The sequence below is a fragment of the Triturus cristatus genome, chromosome 7 (genome assembly GCF_964204655.1).
Source record: "Triturus cristatus chromosome 7, aTriCri1.1, whole genome shotgun sequence".
In the NCBI taxonomy this organism is placed as follows: domain Eukaryota; kingdom Metazoa; phylum Chordata; class Amphibia; order Caudata; family Salamandridae; genus Triturus; species Triturus cristatus.
Genome location: NC_140590.1, coordinates 1,666,080,288 through 1,666,095,309, shown reverse-complemented (window position 1 = coordinate 1,666,095,309; position 15,022 = coordinate 1,666,080,288). Strand labels below are relative to the sequence as shown.

Genomic DNA, 15,022 nt, shown 5'->3' with positions numbered 1-15,022 from the left:
CGCACGTTTGCAGATACCATTTTTCAATGTTAGAAATTGCTTGAAGTATTCCCTGAAGACCGCAATTTTTACCACTAACATTCTAAAATACCCACTATGAAATAAAGTCTTGTGTTGTTTTGCTATCTACCAAAAAACGGAGACTGGAAAACTGGTGTAAAATAGCGTGTATACATAGACAGAAAATTATATTTATTTTACTATTAAACTTGTGTGTGTGATAGCTACAGATTATATATATATATATATATATATATATATATATATATATATATATATATATATAGTGTGTATTCTCTCGCTCTCTCTAGGATAGTGTAACCCTTGATCTAAATGAAATACCAGCATAATTTAAGTGCTTCATCAAATCCAAACACCCCTCCACCACCTCCCACTCCACATCCTTTTTTCGGATTACTGGTACATTGTGGGAACTTAGGCCCACCCTGTCAGTTTCTCAGACACACCCAAATCAGAAAAGGAAAAACTATGTGGGCAAAGCATTGGGGAGTATATCAGACATGCTGGCAACGATAGTGCAAAAGCCTTGATAAAACAAAAATGTCATGGTGAAATTACAAAAGTTGTTACAGTTAACGTTGAGCTCACACAAACTATAGCAAAAGACAATCAAAATGATACTAAGAAAAAAACTATCAAACTATATATAAACTGCAAAGGGGCAGCCATTATCCAGTCAGTCGAAAATCATCACAAAAGATTAACAAAGTGAGCGGAAAAAAAGACCAAGGATTTTTGCAGCATATTACCGAACACGTGATCTTAACTGCCCACAGTGTTATGGTGCACAAGTGGGTAGAAGATCTTGGAACCTGCTCTTCCAAACACTGCCAGAAAGGGCATCATCTTGGAACAGATTCATCTCAGACCTAATAAACGTGTCTCAATAAATAGGTTGACGAGCTGCTGTGCTTTTCTAAAAGCACCTTTGGCCTGTTTCAGGGCTCTTATCTTCTTTTAACCCAGTCTACCGTAAGACAATTTCAACTTTTGCTACGTGCACTCATCTCTAGATGGGGGCGCCCTATACTTTTACACAGCAAATGTCGTGTAAAAGCACGTTTTTTCCAAAGAAGCAACTTAAAAACTATTGTACAAATGGTAATGCTTTACTCTACGGCACAGTCCAATGAAGCTCAGCTACGTAATAACTGTAACCCCAGTAAGTGGTTTATAAAAAAAAAATGTTTAATTTAAAAGAAAAGCAATTTGGTTTTATGCCTAAAGAAAATTAAGACTGAAAAAGCAAACCAGTTTTTGTTTTTCTAGCTTATTTGAATGCTGTTTGTAAATGCAAATCATGGGTTAGTTACCCAACTATCATCAGCGTCCTCAGATTGTTAAAGTCAGTAGATTTCACCTCTAAAGTGTGTTTAAACAGTTCACTAGACTCACCTTAAAGCTTTATTACTGCATTGGACCCAATAGCAGAAAATATTCTGTGGTGATTAATATTTTGCATTAAAAAAAGATATATGACTAATTTGAATACTTTATGCCAGCACAGGCAAAATACTCTTCCAATTAAAAAAATGCTGGTTACCAAAAAAGTAGTTCCATGAGCAACTACTAATGTGCCCAAATTATTCGCAAACGTTTGATTTCTGGATCAAAGTTATAAACACTGAAAACAACATTATGAAAAAGTACTGTTAAGTTTATGGATCCATCCTCCCGCCCCCCCCCCCCGCCTCCACACTAATTTCTTGTAAAAACGTAGATACGTTTTTCTAATGGAGAGATAAACCAATGATGGTGATTTTAAGTAACTGCTTAATTAAGTGATATGTTCACTATAGTGTACTGGGGACTGCCTTGTAACGGTACTTATTCACAACACAAAAATGTGATGGCTGGATTTCAGTCAGTTCTCTATTTAGTGCCTAATATCCTACAAGAGTATGTTCAGATATTAGGAGACACCTCACCCATCATATGTCGACATGCTTCATCATAGGTGACTCTTCACATTCAGGTAGGCAAGTATCACCCAAATGGGATCAACCAAAAATTGGTGCTCGCAATAAGACGTTCTTCTGAACATTTGCATGATTCCAGTTAAAAAGGACTATGGACAAACCCAGAATTTCTCTTTATTTAACCAGACATCCATGTCACTATTAAAAACCAAGTCTAGATGTGTAATCAAATACAATGGTTTGAAGAGCTAAAAAAATGCGTCGCCTATATATTTCACCCGAAGACAATTTGTCCATATGGGCCACTTAGCTTACTTCAGAGCTTAAAACCTCCCTGCCCATCTACCCCTCACTCTAAGGTGTATGTCTGAAAAGGAAGCATAAGGCTCTCCTACCTGTCAATGCATCTTAACAGAACCCTTTTTAGCTTCTGCTCCAACCTCATCGGCTAAGGAGTGAGCATTTCCTTGTAGTCAAACTTGCATCAAACGTACAAAGCCTTCTTTGCTACACCTACGTTAGCTCTCCTCTGCCGCAAGGCCAAATAGGGTTCTGTAAAGATGCATTGACAGGTAGGACAGCCTTATTCCTCCTTTTAAGACACACTCCATAGAGTGAGTGGAAGGTAGGCAGAGAGGTTATATGCCCTGATGTAAGCCGAATGAGTTTTAATGGCGACATGGGTGACAGAATAAAAAATGTCTTAATATTATATTTTGAGATATAAGCTGCTCTGAATGTGGACAGCAAATCAGTGTAATTTTCTCCCACGTTTACGCATGCTGTAATTTCAAAATAGCAAGTAACTAGCAAGGTTTTATACAATCACAGCATCTCTGAAGGTGTCATTAAAGTCACACTCTGCATTTCATAGCAAAAACAGTATTTTGTGTGCACATAAAGACCACTCTACTCTGTTCAGTACAATGACTTATGTGAGAAGACAATGGTTGCCCCACTACCCCTCAAAGGTTGGCATCTGCAACAAAGCAAACTTCCAATAGTTAAGTTACCTGTTGGCAATGCGGAACTCAAAACTATGAAGGAGATTTAAGCCAACCTGGATTTGAAGAGGTATGGGGACTTCCGACTAATGCAGCCCCTACACTGGGCAGGCTCCTGAAAGGTGGGTGAGCTTGCGGGCAGAGAGAAAAAAAAACAGAGAACATGCTGACTAATAAGCAGATTCAGAAAGGGTTAACAAGGCTTCAAAAGGTTAAGTGACCTAACGGCTAAGACAGAGCATACATGCGCCATCAGTGGAAGAGCGATTTAGGGGTGAGAGTTACCAAAGGGGAACTGGGGAAGAATCTGGCTTAGGGCAGTTATGTAGTCCATCCATTGTCTCCATAAAGAAACTGCCTATAAATTAGTAGCTAGATGGTACATATTTCCGCCTCAAAGACACGCTGTTTGGCAGCCCGGATACCTAATTGAAGAATTGTGGGGAAAGGGGGAACGTTTTTTCTAATGTGGTGGCTTTGCATGCATGCCTAGTAGCGCTTCACAAACGACTGATTGAGTGATGCCTAGGCACATTGAAAGCAACAAATTAGACAAATAGTAACTGATCTGCCCTTACACCCCTGACAGAGTTTCAGGGTGATCCGGGGAAAGGGTCCCACAGTCCCATGGACTACTTAGACTGGGCAAGCCAACCTTGCATCTACTGGTGGCAGCCAGACAGGCATCAGCACAAGACAGGAAGCAGCAAAATAGCCTTCCATACCTATGTGGTAGAGTAAGGTTTGGAAAAGATTTATGCGCAGGAACATGATCAGTAATCCTTCACATCAGGTCACACAATTTAGGTATTATCTAGCTGCCATTCAAAACTTATGAGAAGAAGGATTGAAAAGGGGAGGCAAACTACACATTGATAATGGAATTATTGCGAAATGCAAAATTAAATAAGTCATCACCATTGGATAGTGTCTTAGATGCAGATGAACACCCATGAGCCACTGCGCATAATGTCAACATTTAATATCTATATGCATGATGTTCCAATAGCTCTGGCTGGTATATCTCAAGTCATTTCAAGTTATTCAAAAGCAAATATGTGGTCTGCAAATCCAAATGTCTTTTGTAGTATAGACCAAATAGTTACAAAGCTGTTAAAAAAAAGTTACCCTATGGGCCAACTAATCAGCGCTTCCATGTAAGGAACATGACAAACATATATCTTCTATGTGGATTCTAAGACTTTCCAAAAATCAAGGCCCTGTGTTAGGCGTCTAATTTACTACTGCTTCCTATGTTCTCTTCCAACTATACTGGATCATCTTACACTACCTATTTCACCAAATACTCCGAATGTTCAAGTTCCAAAGTCACCTTAGCACGTTTTCTATTTCCATCCTCCTCATTCATACAACCTAAACTTTTCCCCCGTCCTAACTTAAGAGCACATGTGATAAATTAGCACCAAGCAAAATGTAGTGCAGGTGTCCTTTCTGCTTAAGCAACTCTGCAGTCCAGGTTTGCAGAACCCCACCAAACTTTTACCTGAATATTCAAAAAACAATATTCCCCCCCCCCCCCCCCCCCCTTCACAAAACCAGTTACTATGCACACACGTTCAAAACATTGAAGGTACATGCCCTATAAAAGATAGTACTTAATCTGATGCAAGTGGGCACTTGTGCCTGTGATATAACTGTCATACATGGTATGAATAAGTTACCTAAATTCTCAAATGGAAAGAATTTCGAGTGTTTAAGGATCAATCTTTCTCCAAGGATAACTTTTTTCACCCGACACATTACACCAGCAGCAACAACAAATAAACTAAATAATGTATTTAAAGGCAACAAAACTTGAAAGAAGGCAGCCTCAACCCACTGACATTATGCAATTTTGAACTAGGAAGAATATAGCAGGACTGATTGAAGCTGGAAGGCCCCAAATATGATGTTTTTCAATAATTCCCACAAACAGGTAGAGAAAGGCGTAAAAGAAAAGAAAAAAAAAATCCGGGAGTGGCAAATATCGATATTTCTAGGTAGGCTTTTGTGCAATTTAGGTGTTGTTGCTTGGTTCAAGATTCATCTGATCTTTGATCTGAATCTGCTCAGAGCTAGTGAAAGCGGCCAAGGAGACCTCATCTGTATCACTCCACAACATACTGATGCAATACCAAAGGGGATGATGGACGGAGCGTTTTAGCAAATCAAACACACACCCCAAGTCAACTGATCTGGGTTTAATCCATCATCATTTTTTAGCTCACTCCACCACCCCAGTTCAGACATTGCCATATGCAAATCAGTCCGACCCCGTGCCTCATGGGAACAGTCCAGCCCGAACTGCCAAGCCATGTCTTCCCTGGACCGAAAACAAGCATCCTGGGACTGGTTTCAGGTTCATTACTTTCAACAGTTCTTTTTGCATTTGTCACCCTGAGTGAGACGGGTATGCTCAGACGTGATTCCAGTGCTCTCCATGCCACTGGAATCAAGCTATCCTGGCTGAAGAGGGATGAAACCCTGAAACCGGTCCTAGGATACTTGTTTCCAGTCCAGGGAGGACCTGGCCTGACAGTTCAGGCTGGACTGTTCCTATTGGGCACAGGGTCAAGACTGATTTGCATATGGCTGGGTCCAAACTGGAATGGCAAGGTGAGCAAAAAAACGATGAACTTAGGCCCAGATCTCTGTACTGGGGTGAATGTATGACACTGTTCTGCATTCTGTCCATCAATAGTTCTTTTTGCATACTGATGAACATGATCTTCGAACACTGATCATACAGGATAGAAGCAAAAGAGCTCCTTCATTCGTAATTCACTCAATATTAGTAACAAAAATCAGAACAAAAAAGAATTTAGGAGACATTTTTACCATTTATCTGACCTTATCTATGCAAACGTGGCTTGATGCTCTTCGATACTGCTCATCTTTGCATGAAAGTGTCTAATGTTACAATACCAAGCCAAAGCTAGAGTGGTGCAAGGTTTCCATTAAAAATTTAGGCTGGGAAAAACATGGATCCCCTAAGAGGAGTATGTGGTTCTAAAGTCCAACATGCATAGACACCCACTCATTAAGACTTTCCTTGGCATTCAACCAGCAACTGACAAGAAACCTCCATCTGAGCACCTTAACACAATGCAATCAAGACTGTGTAAGATTGCCTATCAATGGCTGCCAGTCCTAAAGAACACAGTAGTGGAATATGGCCCGGAAGACACTTATAAATATAAACATCTTACTAAACAGAGCTTCAAAACCACATGTCAATCTAGAAATCAAGACAGCCTTCACAGCCAAAAGCAACACATAAAAAGAGTAATTGGATTCTATCTGACATGGCTCCCACTGTTGGTACTTGCTTTGTTCAACACTCCGTCCATCATTTCCTTTGGTTTTTGCTTTGTTCGCCATAAATTGGCAGGGTATGCTCAGACGTGAGTCCCTTGCTCACTTTGCCACTGGATTCAAGCAAGCCTGGCTGAAGACGGCTGAAATGCCAGAAACCGGTCCTAGGAAGCTTGTTTCCGGTCCAGGGAAGACATGGCTTGGCAGTTCGGGCTGGACTGTTCCCATGAGGCACAGGGTAAGACTGATTTGCATATGGCCATGTCTGAACTGGGGTGGCAGAGTGGGCTAAAGAACGGTGATGGATTAAACCCAGATCAGTTGACTGGGGGTGAGTGCTTGCATTGTTCAACACTCCGTCCATCATTTCCTTTGGTTTTTGCTTTGTTCGCCATAAGTTGGCAGGGTATGCTCAGACGTGAGTCCCTTGCTCACTTTGCCACTGGATTCAAGCAAGCCTGGCTGAAGACGGCTGAAATGCCAGAAACCGGTCCTAGGAAGCTTGTTTCCGGTCTAGGGAAGACATGGCTTGGCAGTTCGGGCTGGACTGTTCCCATGAGGCACAGGGTCAGACTGATTTGCATATGGCCATGTCTGAACTGGGGTGGCAGAGTGGGCTAAAGAACGGTGATGGATTAAACCCAGATCAGTTGACTGGGGGTGAGTGCTTGCATTGTTCAACACTCCGTCCATCATTTCCTTTGGTTTTTACCCCAAGTTGGTCGCTGCAAGCTCCCAAATTGACTACTAGCAACAATATGTTGCATGTGCTACACGATCACCTGCTAAAGTCCCTCGTTGTTAAAGAAACCCCTCCTATTGTGGGGAGGATATAGGTTTGGGACTTTTAATCTCACGGATCAGGCTTCTTTAACTGCCCAAATATACACTCTGCTGCCAGATCCATTACCTGATCACCAAACATCCATAGATAGTGAGCAATAGGAGGCGTGAATCCTGAAATCATGGGGTGTGTGTTCAGCAGTGATCCCACACTTGTGTTTGTGGGCAATGTTAAAGGATGTTATTTAGGCAGGTTATGGGGGGAGCAGTCAAAGCTATAACTGGGACATAAATGAGGATAAAAAGGTTTATTTTTAATTATCCAAAAATTCTGCACTCCTTAACCCAATTTGGAAGGAACATTGTGTGTGTGGAGGAAGAATTAAAAAATAAGTTTGGGAGGGGGGTGGGGTCCTAAAATGAGTTGGCCTGCTCTGGACCCTCAGAATGAACTACCTACTCACCTGCATGCAATGTCACACTCCTAACCACTAAGTTAGTTCTTGTCCAAAAGACAGAGAAAACAGGACTATTAGGAAGAAGACCTCTACTTAAAGTGATGAAGGTTACCAGTAAGTATTCAGGGCAAAAAAATAAAAATAATCAATGGCAATACTTTTTCTAGGTTATTGTTAACTCTCACTTGTGTCGCACCATTAATATGTCACTGAAGCACCTTTCAGTAAGCTAAGGAATGAATTGCACTCATTTCCATTGAAGAGGGAAGTGTGGTGTGGTCAGTAGGAGCATATGTGTTTTATTGAGTTGTGAGGTTTCTTTGGTGGCAAAACCTAAAAAGCTTTAACAAGTTTTCTCAAAAAGTAGAGGCATCCATTGCCTGGCAAACGCATAGCTATTGAAAGCACCTGATGAATGCCTTAATGGTGAGGGATTTACATATCCGAGTTGTGTTAACCCTATATGCCAGGGAGAAGTTAGAGCTGCATACGGAGCACTATAAAACTATGCTACACTCATGTGGTTCCGCATTTAAAGTAATAAACAACTGCTTAAAAGTTAAAACAATGATAGAGTTGACTTTTCTAAAGTTAAATGGCTTTAAGTCTGAACAAATGCTGATGTCCTGTACTGCCTAATGGGCCTCCGCAAACGTTCAAGAGTCCAGAAAGTACGACTGAGATTCATAGACCTAGCACTCATTTTAGCAGTAAGAACTCTTACTATGAGGTGGAAGTCCCCCAGGTGCCCATCGTTATCCAGTTGGCAAGCCGACATGATACAATGGGGTAAGGCCGAGGGGGCGGCACTTAGGAGAGAGGAGAAGGGGATTCGGAGGTAACCCACTTCCATGGACTGGGAGGCAATGCTACATGAGTTTGAATCACTTGACCTAATGCCCCCTCCGGGTACCCAAGTTTCGTAGACATCGAGTGAGAATAGGTGTCTATACCTCAACAGACCTTAAGTTCGTGTCCTATACATACATCGCATTGCAGGATTACTGAGCCCCAGTGCGAGCCATCCAGCTAGTACTCCCATTTGCGGTCCTATTGGACATAGAAAATATTGTATGACCAGGGTTGGGAGGGAAAGGATAAAGTTGTATTTGTTACTGATGTTAACTGTAGATGGCAATAACACTACACTATGCATCCAATTACCATCCTTGCAATGGACAGCTCAATGTGAGGCCATCAGACCTTATTTATACCCCCTTTTTTAGCCTTACGGAGAGAGAGAAAAGTTGATATCCCTGTGAAGTATTTAAGCTGTATGTATGACAAGTTGAAAACGACCGCCCCACTGTAATGTTCACTGCATCAAATTTGATATGATGGTATCTAAATAAAGTGTTATAAAAAAAGTCTGAACAAATGCTAAATCGAACTCAAGCATACAAGGCCAAGACCTTTCGGCACCATTATCGTTCCAATCATATTCAAAATGAACACTCCCCTGCTAAAAGCCTGGGGCTCATCTCGACTACCCACTCTCGATGGGCAATCAGATCAATTCAGCCGTTAAAATGCAACAAAAGCCTTCTTTTAAACCTGCATTCGTGTAATTCTCATTATCCCAACTTACAACAAAAAACAAAAAAAAACACAGTGTACAAGATACAAAAGCCCGTGTCATAACATGACAACAAATTGAAACCGAAAAACTAATTTGCAACTAGAAGGGGAATTTAAAAATACATGTTACAGGTTTTGCAAATACGTTTACGGATTCGTGCTCAACTACCTCTGCTTTATGAAAGACTTTTTTTGACGTTTATGAAAAACAATTATTTTATTCACACCTCAAAACTTGAAACGTCCTTTCAAACTGGAGAAAGGGCCCACGTGAGAGTCAGCATACCCATCGATTACTTTTCTCACAGATTGCTCATATTGGTTAATCGGGGTATCATGAGACATTCATCAGGCTACTGAAACCAAACTGCCCCAAACCATCACCGTGAACTTGAATTTGTTGGAACAATTCAGGTGCAGTGTTCTAAACCTTAAGGACTAGAGTGTCCAACTACCCCCAAGCAGAGATCACACAGACATACTGCAAAGAACTATCGGAACCGGTTTAGCAAAGGGATTCTGAATATACGAGTGAAATGCGGTGGAAATGCACACTAGTCAGGGAAGCAGAGTAAAAGCAACGCTTGCATAGAATGGGAGAATTCAGCTAAACAAACCAGACCGGAAACCAACATGCACAAAAGAGGACTTCGTTATTCCAATGCACGGGGGCACAAAAGATAAAACACGTTAAAAAGATTGCAGAAGTAACGCCTTGGAGAAAACAGATGCAGCGCGCGGGAGCACACAGAAGGAAAAGCCCAGCGCCATGCCTCCTGCGCACACTGTCTGCAGCCGGCTCCCGTTAACCAATTACAGCTTGATAAACAGAGGCACATGGAGGTGAAGGATGGGAGGGCTGTCAGTGACAGCAGCGGCACTCAGCTCTCCTCTGTCAAGGAAGCCGAGGAACCCCGAGGCTACGGGGGTAGTGCTCCCCCCCCCCCCACGACCCCGATCATGACGCGGCTCGAGGGACCCGAGAACCTCGGGACCAGGCGACAGTACATCAGGACCAGTCCCCTCCCCCCCACACACCAGGACTCCCCGTAACACTAGGAAAACAGCACCCCAACACCTAAAACCAGGATATCAACAGATAAGATGCAGAACCCCCCCCGGAGCCACATCTACTCCAACAAGCAGACAACCCTACAGCACTAGACACAAAGCCCCCAGTGGGGCGCCAAGAAATCAGGTCACCCCGAGGTATATGGGCCAAGCACATAGCAAGACTGACGCCCCCGCAATAACCGAGCCTGTCCCATACCCAAAAGACCTCCCAACATTAAAAGCTCGGACATCCCACACTCGCTGCCAGGGGAACCCTGTGCCCCTAAAGGTAGCGGCAACCACCGCCCCCCACCAACCTGCCCTCCTAAAAAAAAAGCCAAAAGAACCAGAGCGTCGAATGATAGTACGAAACCCCAGGACATGAGCGGCAAAGCCAAACCACCCACCCACCACCACCGTGTTTATCTCTAAAGTCAAAGCAGTCCACTTCAAAACCAAGGAACCCCACACAAACCGGGGACAAAAGGCTCTCACTGGGACAGCCTATAACGCAAAGGGCAGAGTACACCCATCGCAGACACCCCACTATTCTGCGCAGTTTCCCTTCCCTAAATACAGAGAGCAGCTCGACCATCACACAAGAGCGGCAGGGAAACATTGCCTTTTACATGAATAGCAAACATTTCGTGAACACATTTGCGCATAAACGGATACTTCATAAATGCATTGTCCTGACAGATCTGATCAAATACTAAACATGCGTGTACCGAGCGCATAATCAAGAACTCAAACTGCAAAAGTGAGCATGCATTCGAAATGACAACATTCACATTTAAAAGCTGATGCATCACAATATTTTAAAACCTAAGCTTCGTAATCGTTACAGTAGAAACTAGGGAGCGGAAACGCTCAGTAACACAGCCACTACAACTTTTACTGTTCTAAAACACGCTGGTGAACAGGGCACTGAAAAACAGCTGGGACAAACCAAAAATGCAAAGCTGCTCTGTACGAGTAATCAGAGGGAAGCCGAAGAGCCGTCAGCTGTGCTGTACAGTACCTTGGGAGGCGGCGGGGCACGCGGGGACAATGGGGCATGCGAGGTGAGCTCTGTCAATCAATGCCGTCAAAATAAGGAAGTCGAACGATTGAGAGGCATAATGCCAAGGGGTTTACTTCACGCTGTACAAACAGGTAACATCCCCCACCCCAGCCCGGCTCAGGTCACCCAAGACGCGTCCTACAGCCAGCCAGACACGACAGTTGTTCAAGCCAGACAGTGCATTATTGGGGGTTCAAGACTTTCCGGGACCGTGGGAAATACGACTGTCTCTATGTTCTATGGGTCAACCCCCACTACTGCCACCTATCCGCAGTCGATATCAATATACAACCGAATGGATAGCTAAACACTTTAATACAACGAGCAGTACTACTTTCTCCTATGCCCACCTCAACCCAACATCCTCAAGCATTCACAACAGGCTCACCTGCCAACCAAGAAAGGGATGGCTCCAGAAATGAATGTAAATAAAAAGGTTGCATTTACCTGGAGGCAGCTGAAAGTTCTGGATGTTCTGTTGGGTCTGAGGGGGCTGAGGCAGGCGAGGTGCTAGCACTGGTGGGGTGATGGTGGCCCTGATACCTCCTGCAGTCACTGTTGGAGTCCTGGGCAAGTTCAAAGCATTAACCACACCTTTGCCCATGCCAGGTGCCGTAGGTCCAGGAGGTGGGACGCCACCAGGGTTCCCTACCTGCATAGTCTGCCCAATAACCAGGTTGCCCCCCTGTGTGGCCATCGTCTGTTGAGGAGGAGGCGCCTGGATGATGGTCTTCGGGGACTCGCATTTCATGCCCTGGTTATGGGCAGGAGCTGTCATACCCAGAGTGGAATTTATCACAGTGCTTCCATTCTGCGTGGCGTGGATGGGGGGTCTCACCAAGGTGACAGTGGTGCTGCTGGGGGTTCCGGGCTGCTGCGAGGGGACCCCAACTGCTCCTCCAGGGGGTGCAAGAAAAGATGTTTGTATCACTGTGCCCGTTGGCCCCTGGCTTCCCCCCTTCAGCACAGAGGAGCTGGGTCCATTGTTGATCAGAGTGACAGGCGTAGTAGTAGAAGGGGTACCACTGGGGTATGCAGGGGCACTTCCTGGAGTGTGTGAATTCACCATTACCACACTGCTCCCATTCAAAGTTTGCACGTTGGCTGAAGGACCGCCCAGGATCTTGCCGTTGCCTGACACACCGTGCTTTGATGCCAGGATTCCTGCTTTGGCAGGGGCTCCAGGATCCAGCACTGACCGGGCGTTATTGATCACAATAGAGCCTGGGACTCCTGCTGCAAGACAAAAATAGATTGGGTGAGAGACAACAGCTTTGCGCACCCATCACTCATCTCAATGTAAGAGCATCCCATCCCAGGTGGGGACTCATCTTTGTACACACAGCAGCTGTGATTTACCCTTTTCGTCGTTCTCCATCCCAGTGGGTACGTTTCAAATGTGTCACATGTCTTGGGCTTATATATATCGCTCAGCTGTAGCTCTAGGTTACTGCAAACACTCGGATTGTTACCTTTCCTCCAAATAAAGGAGCCACCACTCACGCTGCATTCCTAGATATATTTATAATTCCAATGTACCCTAACTTACTTGCACTGTTTTGGACGTTGTCGCAACTCCTGGCCTGCGTCTGTGTTCTACTAGGTGCACCAAGGCACAGAGCCAAACGTTACTGAGTTATTCCCCTTTCTCTGTTATTAGTTATTGCATGGCTGGTGATCTTGGGTCACAAACGTTAACTCCAACGTTGTCCTCTCACAGTGCTTGTTAGTTCTCTGTTGCCCCCACGGTCACTCCTTTAACACTCAAGACCACTTTATAAGATCACTGCAACTACAGACCCGACCTTATAGTGTGTAACTCACATGTCCAGGGACAGCTATCAGTACTAGGTAGCTAATCATATAACATCCAGTCTAAACCCGACCAAACCACCACTCGAGTTCCCGGCTGATTATCCATTTTCAATCAGAAGCCGGTTTCCTCCCATCAGAGCATCTGCTACCTACGTTTATCTGTGTCCTGAATCCCCTTCGATGTTATTTTACTTCACTCATGCAAACGATCACTTCCTGATCATCTTGTGTCCATAGTGGCCACATCAACACCCTATGCACATATACATGACTTTGCTGTGTTCCATGGCTCCATAAAAGCATCTCTTTCTCGGTGCATATGTAACTAGAGAAATCCACTCTTCCCAGAGCCACGCCATCCTTGGAACTAATAACATATATTAACTGTGCTTCCCAGTCATCACAACAATCCCTGTTCTTTGTTTAGACCACAACTCCTAGCCTCATACGTTTTGTTACCCCAGGTCGCCGCTCTATGACTGTCGTTCAGTGCCTTGCTTTTTTGTCACGAAACCCTTAAGCCTCTTCAGCAATGCAGGTTGGTTGACTGCATTATGGAAGAGATCATTATTTCTGACTACTAAACTAACCAAGGTATTGCTTGTGTTAAAGAGCTCAGCGTGTACCTAGTCCCAACACTCGCCGAGTACCCCAACTACTCTCGTAGTTCCCTTTCCCAATGCACATCGGCCCTGGACACCATCGGGGCTTTGCCTGGAGTCTGATGATGGGAAGTCTGTATCCCCGATTCTCAGGCCCCTAACCTGGGTCTTTCACTGTCCCTTAAGGGTCCTGCCCCCAAAAGACACCACTTCTTTTACGCCCACAAACTCGCCTCGACTCCAGATCTTACCCATATACATCTGCAGCTACTTCTCCAGAGCTCCTCCATGTTCACGACCTCCTCAACCAACCTAGCTACCTCTGCTACACGTCTTGTAACCCAGTGCTGCATACGCAGAGATCACACACCCCTCTGCCCTGTCGTCCGCCCTCCTCGTAACCCCTTTCCATGGATTTCTTAGCCTCTGTCCCGCTGTTACCCGTCTCGTCCTTCCATGCTCCCTCCGTGCCCTAGGAGCTGCCAGACCTCCTCATACACCCATTCCCTGCACCTAACAGTTCCTCTGCCCCGCTTACCCCTTCGTGTGCCCCCTGGATCTCCCTCCCTACTATCCCTGGTGTTACCTGTCTTGTCCCCCAGTGTCGCGGCCGCCCCCCCAGGGGCTCCATGTCCACCAAGGCCACGACCCTCCGCACCTTGTCCGCGATGGCCTGAGGCCGCAAGCTGGCTCTCCAGGGATCCCACCAAGTCGCTGACCACCTTCTCGTCCACCTCGGTGCTGAAGAACACCTCGTCCAGCAGGTCCGAGCCCGCCGCCGCCATCTTACTGCCAGGGCCGGGCGCAAAGCGCAGGCGCGCCCTCCGCCACGTCACGCCCGGCGTACACGCTGATTGGCCAACTCGTTTCTCTTAAAGTCGAGGCAAATGGCTGCAAGCGGCATTCGGGCCAGGAGCCGGTGTGGGGAGGCACGGCTGGGGAAAAAGAAAGGGTGGATGAGGGGTCTAGCCAACAGGCGTTTTACCCATCCTGGGTCATTACCCGGCTGCGGCTAGCGAAGTGGATCCACAAGAAAGGAAGGTGTGGAGTGGTGTTTAATATACCCCCCCGTTTTCCAGACTGTCTCCCCCCAATCCAAAATGGCGACAGCCCCCGGGAGGGGGAGGAGGAATTGCGCTTTTCTGTCAACAAAGGTTTATTTTGTGAAATATTGTTTTCTTGACATGTTTTGTTCCCAGCTGCCGGCAGCGGTTTGCCCTCGTCATGAGCCTGTTTATGCCGTATCTAACTTGGGGGAGGGAAAATATATTTTGATTCAGCGTTTTTATTTAGAATTGTTACTTTGCATGTGAAGAATGATTTGTCGCTGTGGATCCCTTTACATTGGTTTCTTTGTTATTGGGCTTACGCTGCTTTAGGTTTCTTTTTAAAATTATGTTCCTGCTAAATC

The 15,022-nt window shown here is 45.0% G+C and overlaps 1 protein-coding gene across 3 annotated transcripts in view; it reads right to left on the bottom strand.

The window, feature by feature from the left end:
- The window catches only part of TAF4 (TATA-box binding protein associated factor 4), a 298,522-nt gene extending 284,111 nt beyond the window's left edge, over window positions 1-14,411 (bottom strand). The window contains exons 1-2 of one of the 3 annotated variants that reach the window (XM_085619781.1): window positions 14,198-14,411; window positions 11,642-12,430 (exon numbers count right to left, since the gene is read on the bottom strand). In XM_085619781.1, the coding sequence (XP_085475907.1) occupies window positions 11,642-12,430; window positions 14,198-14,396 (988 nt within the window). In that variant the 5' untranslated portion in view covers window positions 14,397-14,411. The remainder of the gene's footprint in view (window positions 1-11,641; window positions 12,431-14,197) is intronic. The other 2 variants (XM_085619783.1, XM_085619782.1) reach the window with 2 other exon arrangements.
- Window positions 14,412-15,022: the final 611 nt, after the last annotated feature.